Source organism: Podarcis gaigeae (genome assembly GCF_964106915.1).
Source record: "Podarcis gaigeae genome assembly, chromosome: 17".
Lineage (NCBI taxonomy): Eukaryota > Metazoa > Chordata > Lepidosauria > Squamata > Lacertidae > Podarcis > Podarcis gaigeae.
In genome coordinates, this window is record NC_139694.1 from 4139520 (window position 1) to 4148632 (window position 9113).

The window sequence follows — 9113 nt, forward strand, 5'->3', positions numbered from 1 at the left end:
AGCCCGGCCGCCCCAGTCACGTGCAGAGGGCGAGGTCCTCCCTAACGGCCCAAAATTCCAATTAGAGCTTAGACAAAAAGTATAGAAATGTGAAAGTACCCGATACTTCCGAGACGGAAGTTTTTGTTTGCCTTTGGCGTTAGTTTCTTCAGCGGAAGAGAGTTGTCTTTTCTTTTTAGGACTACTGAAATATAGTCGTTCCTCCGGTTCCCTTATTAAGTGACACAATCAGTGCTTTTTTTTTCTGAGGAGGGGGGGACGCAGGGGGACGCGTACCCCTAAACATTTTGTGAATCTAAGTTTGGCCTCATTGAGGGGCAGTATATTTCAATATCAGTAGGAAAATGAGAGCACCTCTAAACATTTTAAAAGAAAAAAAAAGCACTGGACACAATTAATCAGATCACGTTCAAATAAGGAACGAAACAAGCCTTGTTGATCCTACTTTGCCCCACAGAATCAAGGTAGGTCTCATTCTGCGCTCATCATCAACTGTGGCTAAATTAGGTAAAGGGACCCCTGACCATTAGGTCCAGTCGTGACTGACTCTGGGGTTGCGGCGCTCATCTTGCTTTATTGGCCGAGGGAGCCGGCGTACAGCTTCCGGGTCATGTGGCCAGCATGACTAAGCCGCTTCTGGCGAACCAGAGCAGCGCATGGAAACGCCGTTTACCTTCCCGCCGGAGTGGTGCCTATTTATCTACTTGCGCTGGTGTGCTTTCGAACTGCTAGGTGGGCACGAGCAGAGACTGAGCAACGGGAGCTCACCCCATCGCGGGGATTCAAACCGCCAACCTTCTGATTGGAAAGTCCTAGGCTCTGTGGTTTAACCCACAGCGCCACCCGCGTCCCGTGGCTAAATTAGTGGCAGCAAAATACTGGAAATCTCTAGGGAGCAAACCTTTTCGAAGCTGGATCTCGCAAGTATGGGCACCGTTTCTATATGGACAAATTAACTGTTTTTACAGAAACCGGTGGGGGAGGCGGGAAACCCCTATACTTTCTGTACAACGTAGACTCTGAAAAATCGACTGAACATGGTTTCTTTCCACCCACCATCACCACATGGAAACATTATGGAACAACACTTTTATTTGACAGCTTTCATTGGAATATAAGTCACCACAACTCTTTCGTCAATATTTTCTTTCTTCTTTTTGTTAAGGCTCTGCATTCCACTTCGACAATTATTTATTAAGTTTTTTGTGCATTTGCCATTTAAAATCAATGAAATACATTTTTTTAAAAATAAGCTAAACAAGAGCTCATGGATTTTTTAAAAAAAGAGTTTTTAAAACATCTTAAACGTATAATACGACTCAAGCAAATCAGTAAAGCTCAATGTTTCTGCATAGAACTAAGCGCTGGATCTGGTGGATTGCAAATTAAGGAAGTGACAATTACAGGTATCTGGAGGCAAAACAAAAAAAAATTCCTTCCAGTAGCACCTTAAAGACCAACTAAGTTAGTTCTTGGTATGAGCTTTCGTGTGCATGCACACTTCTTCAGATACACTGGATCTGAGTAATACCCCTCCCCACCTTCTCACTATATAGAAGGGTCTGGAAACTTCTGTTTCAGTGTATCTGAAGAAGTGTGCATGCACACGAAAGCTCATACCAAGAACTAACTTAGTTGGTCTTTAAGGTGCTACTGGAAGGAATTTTTTTTGTTTTGACTATGGCAGACCAACACGGCTACCTATCTGGAACAGGTATCTGGAGGGTTTTTGGTTCGTAAGAGTCCCAGATAGTCTCATCACCAGCCCACCTTTTAACCTGCTATATATCCACAGTGAACTGCACTTGGAGGCATAACCTACCCACAGGCTACTGTCAGTTAAAACGCCCCTCCTCGAATCGCAGTTGAATTATCATAACATTTCAAGGAATGTTTGAAAGCAACAACCAATTAAGCACGCAAAATATGACGCACGTTTGAAAAAAGGATGATCTCAGGTCTTCTCTGCTGCCTAGGTAGGGAGATACTGTAATCCATTCGAAGTCATGATAAAATCCCGAATTTCTTCACTGATTTCTTTAAGCAGCTCACTTCCCCCCCCCCAAAAATTTTTTAATTTATTTAAATCGTGCTTTGTTTCTTTTTTTAAGACCCTTTTATTCAGCCCTAAACAAGCATTGCAGACTGGCTTGCCATTTTTCCCTTTTCCTAGCTCTATGGTAATTTCATTCACTTCCCATTAAAAGAAAAAACCCCTGACCGGAAGCTGTGCGGAAGCGATGCATTCTGGGAAGCTCCCAAGATGGCGGAAGTTGACTCGTGAGGCCGCTATGCTTCTCTGAAGCGGTTATTAACTCGGGATCTCGATGGCGGCGGCGGCGGCGGCGCTGCTCTTGTCAGCCGCGCGGGGCTTGTTGGGCCGCAGTTTCCTTGCTCCCGGAGTGAGCCGGCCATTCAGTACGGGTGAGTCAGCCCGTCTGCGCGGAGAAGTAGTAGTTGGGGGCTGGGGGCCGTCGCCTGGCGATGACGTCACCGGAGCCATGCCGCCGTAGTTCCCATTACAGTATTTGAATGCTTAGAAAGCCGACCTCGTGTGTCGTGTCATCAGGGTTACTCAAACTTGGGTCTCCAGCTGCTGTTGGACTATAACCTCCATCATCCCCAGCTAGTGTTGTAAATAAAAATATGCCCTTTTCCCTTATGGGGTATCCAAAAGCCCATCGAGAGTCCTTACATAGGTTCCCTATTGGTAGGAGAAAATAACAGAGGCCAACCAGAGAATACTGAGAAGCAAAGCAGCTAGTAAGCCAGATCTTTATTGATCTGTTGCAACAGGGTGCTCCCCTCACACGCAGGAGAGGAGGAGGACCCCCAAAATTGCTGTGCAAGGGCTTATAAAGACTTTTGAAATTGCCACCCTGTAGATCAAGACCACCCCCAGAAACATTATGCATTCATCACAGAAGGGGTGTAACCTAAGACCACCCCTCAGATAAGGCGATCTAAAACAGAACATTTGCATGTTGTTTTCTCCTGTCGCTTTGTTTATTTCCTGTCTGGCAGGTTACTTGATTGGATTTCTTGGGGAGCCTGGGCAGTCTTTTGTAATGATAAGGCTCACATGCTTATTCAAACACAGATTAAGACAGGATTTGTGAAGGAAGAGACAATGGGGAGGCTTTTGCATTTTGACCATGCAGAGAAACATTTGCTCAGTTTAGGAATCAAAATGGTTCCAGGTTGGCTTTCCTGTGCTGATCTATGTACGTGTGGTTATGAACGTTGCCATATATCTAAGACCATAAAATTCCTATCACATTATCATAAAATTCCTATCACACTAGCAGGACCAGTAGTCAGGCGTGATGAGAATTGTAGTCCCAACAGTAGCTAGGGACCCAACTTTAATGTGTGTGTGTGTGTACACACAGTGGTACCTCCAGTTACAGACGCTTCAGGTTCCAGACGCTTCAGGTTACAGACTCCACTAACCCAGAAATAGTACCTCGGGTTAAGAACTTTGCTTCAGGATGAGAACAGAAATTGCACGGTGGCAGCGGGAGGCCCTATTAGTTAAAGTGGTACCTCAGGTTAAGAGCAGTTTCAGGTTAAGAATGGACCTCCAGAACGAATTAAGTTCTTAACTCTATATATAGAGAGAGTTTTCCATTTAATAATATACAATCACATTCTTATTATCAACTTTACCTCTCTGGCTCCTTAGAGCCCCTCAACTTCCTTCCCTCCTGGCTTTCAAAATAGACCTTTATATCACTGCATTTTATACATTTTCCAATTCTAATTATGCTCACTACAAAATACCTCAAAATTTAAATAAATATAAAAAGGGAGAGAATTTCTCGTTACAAGTCTTCAGACAACAATAATCTTTCATATATATAAGTTTACTCCAGTCCTTTTGGAATACTTGATCATGCTGGTTTGGGATTTTTCATGTCACCTTCACCAGTTCCGCAAAGTCCATCATTTTCATCTGGGGACCCAACTTTTGAGTCACGCTAGCTTTTGTGAGCTTGTTCAGTCAGATCAGAAGCAAATCCTGTTGATTTTAATGCTGCCTGCTTCCTGGTGACTTAATCCCTAGAAACAATTCCTAGGTAGCTTTTTCTCTGCCCGGCGCATGTAGACTTGACTTCAGTGGGGGACACTCCTGCGGAGAGGTTGATCCAACCCTTCTTTTGAGGGGTGCTTGTGGAGTGTCCCTGTTTAATACCAGTGGCAGCTAATCCTTTAAGGGTCATAACTATGTTCTGTTTTGTTTCTGGACCCATATAAGATGCCAGTTTCCCCTCCTATAAAGTGCCACATGGGTCCTCAGACTTCAGTACCTGAAGGAACACTTTTTTCCATAAGTCCCATGAGCTTATCAGCAGAAGCCCTTCTCCAAGAACTCTGGCTGCAATATTGTACACCTTCTGAAGTTTCTGCTCCTTGGCTGTAACTGTTATGCTGGCTGTTGGTCTGTTTGGGGGCACAACTCAAAAAGTGCTGCTTATGACCTATAAAGCCCTCAATGGCCTCAGACCAAACCACCTGAAGGGCAATATTTAAAAGCTTACCCAGGTATTGAGATCTTCTAGGGCAGGCATCCTCAAACTCGGCCCTCCAAATGTTTTTGGGACTACAACTCCCATCATCCCTAGCTAACAGGACCAGTGGTCAGGGATGATGGGAATTGTAGTCCCAAAACATCTGGAGGGCCGAGTTTGCCTATGCCTGTTCTAGGGAGGACCTTTTCTTGGTCATGCCAAAATATGATGCATCTTTTGCACAAACCAGAGACAAGTCCTTCCTTGTGTTTATGCCCAGACTCTGGAAATCTCATATTAACGGAGGCCCATCTAGCTCTTTTGACAGAAGATGTACTTGTCTTGCCCTGCTACTCTTTTTGGTTTTTGACCTGTATCTTAATGTACGTTTAACTAGCTGCTGTTGCTCAGCTTTTTTATATAATCGCTTTTACCAGTCTTTGGTTTTTTTTGGGGGGGGTTATGAATATTCATTATATTATTTATTGTATATCTTATTAGCTCCCTTGGGCATTTTATATGGAAGGCACTGACCAGGTGTACTAAGATTGAATGAGATAGTGGCCTCATGTGCCTTCAGGCCATATCCTGGCCTAGATTCCCACATGCAGATTTAAGTGATTTTGTGCTTTTGTGTTTAAACCGATTCATTGATGGGTGCAGGTCTTCAAAACCCACTCCAATGAATACAGACTATATAATGGTGTTAGTTTCTCAAATGTCTTGCAGTCCTTTTTTTTTTTTTGTAATTGACCTTTTGTAATAGTTCTGTGAGGTAGATTGCTAGCTATTCCTCTTTAGAAATAGCAATTTGAGGTTTAGGGTTAATAATTCTTCCAAGGCTGTACTGTGAGTCTGCAGGGGGTTTGGGCTGGGTGTTCATCAGTATGCGGATGATACCCAGCTCTACATCTCTTTTAAATCAGAACCAGTGAAGGTGGTGAAGGTCCTCTGTGAGTGCCTGGAGGTGGTTGGAGGATGGATGGCGGCTAACAGATTGAGGTTGAATTCTGACCAGACAGAAGTACTGTTTTGAGGGGGCAGGCGGGTGTGGAGGACTCCATGGTTCTGAATGGTGTAGCTGTGCCCCTGAAGGAGCAGGTGCGCAGCCTGGGAGTCATTTTGGACTCACAGCTGTCCATGGAGGCGCAGGTCAGTTCTGTGTACAGGGCAGCTGTCTACCAGCTCCATCTGATACGCAGGTTGAGACCCTACCTGCCCACAAACTGTCTTGCCAGAGTGGTGCATGCTCTAGTTATCTCCTGCTTGGACTTCTGCAATGCGCTCTATGTGGGGCTACCTTTAAAGGTGACTTGGAAACTGCAATTAATCCAGAATGCGACAGTTAGACTGGTGACTGGGAGTGGCTGCTGGGACCATATAACACCGGTCCTGAGAGACCTCCGTTGGCTCCCAGTACGTTTCCGAGCACAAATCAATGTGTTGGTGCTGACCTTTAAAGCCATAAATGGCCTCAGCCCAGTATACCTGAAGGAGCGTCTCCACCCCCATCATTCAGCCCAGACACTGAGGTCCAGCTCCGAGGGCCTTCTGGTGGTTATCTCACTCCCACTGTGAGAAGTGAGGTTACAGGAAACCAGGCAGAGGGACTTCTCGGTAGTGGTGCCTGCCCCGGGGAACGCCCTCCCATCAGATGTCAAAGAAGTAAGCAACTATCCTAATTTTAAAAGACATCTGAAGGCAGCCCTGTTTAGGGAAGTTTTTAATGCTGTATTGTGTTTTTAATATTCGATTGGCAGCTCCCCAGAGTGGTTGGGGAAACCCAGCCAGATTGGGTGTGTGTGTATAAATAATAAATTATTATTATTATTTTATTAGCGTGGGTGGGCCTTGATCCCAAGTTGCCCACATCTAAATCTGAGTAAGTAGTATTTTTGGACATATGCAATGTGAGAATTTCCAAGGCGAGTACCTAAAGAACAGATCCCATAGGTGGAGTTTTTACAATGACAGACTTACCATTTCTGGTCACTTTTTCTCTTTCAGGAATCCCTAACCAAATGCGTGTGAGGGAGCCCCCCCGCCCTAAAGCAGTTGATCGATGGACAGAGAAACGAGCACTCTTTGGGGTCTATGACAATATTGGCATTCTGGGTAAATATTGGGAATGCAGAGTTACTGAACAGATAAATCGGACAGCATGCAACTTTATGTCAGCAAACACAGGCTTTCTCTTCATCTCCTCCCCACCCTGCAGCCCTCCCCAGTTCCCCAATCTGCTCTGGAGGGTCCCTCAACCCATTGCTTTTTGAGGGAGGGGGAAGGGAGCTAACATGAAAGCCTCACTCTCAGGGAGATATGCTGGCATTTGGTGACAAGCAGTAAGGGAAAGACATGTTTATCTGTTAATAGGTATTTGTTAGGAGTGCTTCCCAACCGAAGGAATGCACACAGCAGATAGTTAACTCTTTATTGTCAAGGATAATACTTAACACTCCCTCTCTACCACTTTATGTACCTACCCCGTCACAGCCCAAGATTCTGCCTGCATGGCAACTGCCTCTGCTCCTCCCTTTTCAGTCCTCTCCTGGTGCTGGGAGACAGTGGTGCAGGAGAGGGTGGAGAAGCACATGAGCCCTTCAGTTACCTGACCTGCCTCTTCCTCCTGTTCTTTCAACCCATCCTGTGCTCCATCCTGCAGCTCCGAAGCTTCCCCTGCCTCTGACTCTTGCCCCCTAGCCAATATAGTTCCCCCAAAATCACTGACCCCCCTGCCCCGGGTCAGACTCCAGCTCCTGCCAATCGCTGACAGCTTTTTTATTATTATTTCTGTGTTCAGGAGGGGGCAGAGCAAGATGGGTGCCTCGGGAGGTGTGTGCAAAAGAGGAAGGGGGACAATGTCTGGCTATTCGGCCTACAGCCCCAAGGCTGACCTCTCTTTCTTTATGTCTGTTGTATCTCTTTCTCTCTTTTTAGGGGACTTTAAGGCCCACCCCAAGGACCTGATCATTGGCCCCAAATGGTTACGTGGTTGGCGGGGGAATGAACTTCAGAGATGCATCCGCAAAAAGAAAATGGTGGGTGACCGAATGTTCGTGGATGATTACCACAACCTGAACAAGAGGATTAGATATTTGTACAGGCGTTATAACCGCACTGGGAAGCATCGCTGAGAGCAGCTCCGCGTTCGCTAGCATCTGCCCCGAAGAACATAGTGCAAAATATTTGCTCACATTATTAGGGCTCCAAAGAGAACTGTGGATGTGGAAAGCTGTTCTAATGATCTTATTCTGATTATGTTTCCATCGTATGCCACTTCATCTACCAATATATTCCTGTACAATGTATTAATGTCCCATTGTGAGTGTACCGCTGTGACTTTTTTTCAGTCCAAGGGCTACATGTCCTAGTAGAGATATTGGGAAGGGGCATACAAGCTAGTGATGGGTGGCACCACTTTGTAATGTAGGCTACATTCCAACCATGCAAAAACCAGAGGTTGCTACACACATATTTCCCCCAATCCTTCATCCATGCCAAAGCAGTTGAGGAGGGTATGGAGAAGGGCCTTATTAGAAACTCAGATATATAAGCTGATTGCCAAATGGCACCTTAAACCTAGGTTATGGTCATCACAATGTTTAGGTGCCATTCCCCCCCCCCCCCCATGAATTATTATTAATATTTTATTCCATTAGAGAGAAAATAATCTCAAAGCGGTTTACAACACATTAGAACATAAAATACAGTGGTGCCCCGCAAGACGAACGCCTCGCAAGACGAAAAACCCGCTAGACGAAAGGGTTTTTCCGTTTTGGAGGCGCTTCGCAAAACGAATTTCCCTATGGGGTTGCTTCACAAGACGAAAAAATCTTGTGTCCCCCGGCGGTTTTTTTTTGCTTTTTTCGCCCTTTTCCTAAGCTGCTAAGCCGCTTATCAGCTGTTCCGCTGATAAGCCGCTTAACAGCTGATCGCTGGAAGCCGCTTGACAGCTCTAGCACTAATCCGCTAAGCTGTCAATGGGCTTGCTTCGCAAGACGAAAAAACCGCTAGACGAAGAGAATCGCAGAACGGATTAATTTCGTCTAGCGAGGCACCACTGTAGAACAATCCAGAATCAAACAAATTCAAGCTTCAAGGAAAACATTTCAGATCTTTCTCTAAGTGACACCTTGCTTTCCTCCCATTTATTTACCTACTTAATTTATATAGCTGCCCCATAGCAGAAGTACTCTAGGAAGCCAATGTGGTGTATAGTCGTACCTTGGATTCCAAATGCCTTGGACGTTTTGGCTCCCGAATGCCGCAAACCCGGAAGTGAGTGTTCCAGTTTGCGAATGTTCTTTGGAACCTGAACATCCAACGGGGTTTCCGCAGCTTCTGATTGGCTGCAGGAAGGTTTCCGAACATTTGGAAAGTTGAACAGACTTCTAGAACGGATTCCGTTCGACTTCCAAGGTATGACTGTAGTGGTTAGTGTGTCAAACTAGCACCTCAAACCTGGTCAGCGTATATGGAGGTCCTGGGACTTGCTGATGTTGTCCAAAGGAAAGCAGAGGAATACCTTTGCCACCAGCTTGGCTGCAGGACTTGCTGGAAGGAGGTGTACAAGGCGCCATCCAACCGCCTTAGGGACTCCGC

The 9113-nt window shown here is 45.6% G+C and overlaps 1 protein-coding gene across 2 annotated transcripts in view; it reads left to right on the forward strand.

Annotated features, from left to right (window-relative positions):
- Nucleotides 1–7819, forward strand: part of MRPL51 (mitochondrial ribosomal protein L51) — a 63673-nt gene extending 55854 nt beyond the window's left edge. Inside the window, exons 1-4 of one of the 2 annotated variants that reach the window (XM_083720015.1) lie at nt 396–464; nt 2174–2424; nt 6519–6626; nt 7449–7819. In XM_083720015.1, the coding sequence (XP_083576141.1) occupies nt 2328–2424; nt 6519–6626; nt 7449–7645 (402 nt within the window). In that variant the 5' untranslated portion in view covers nt 396–464; nt 2174–2327 and the 3' untranslated portion in view covers nt 7646–7819. Of the gene's footprint in view, nt 1–395; nt 465–2173; nt 2425–6518; nt 6627–7448 lie in introns of those variants that run through there. The other variant, XM_083720014.1, reaches the window with a different exon arrangement.
- Nucleotides 7820–9113: the final 1294 nt, after the last annotated feature.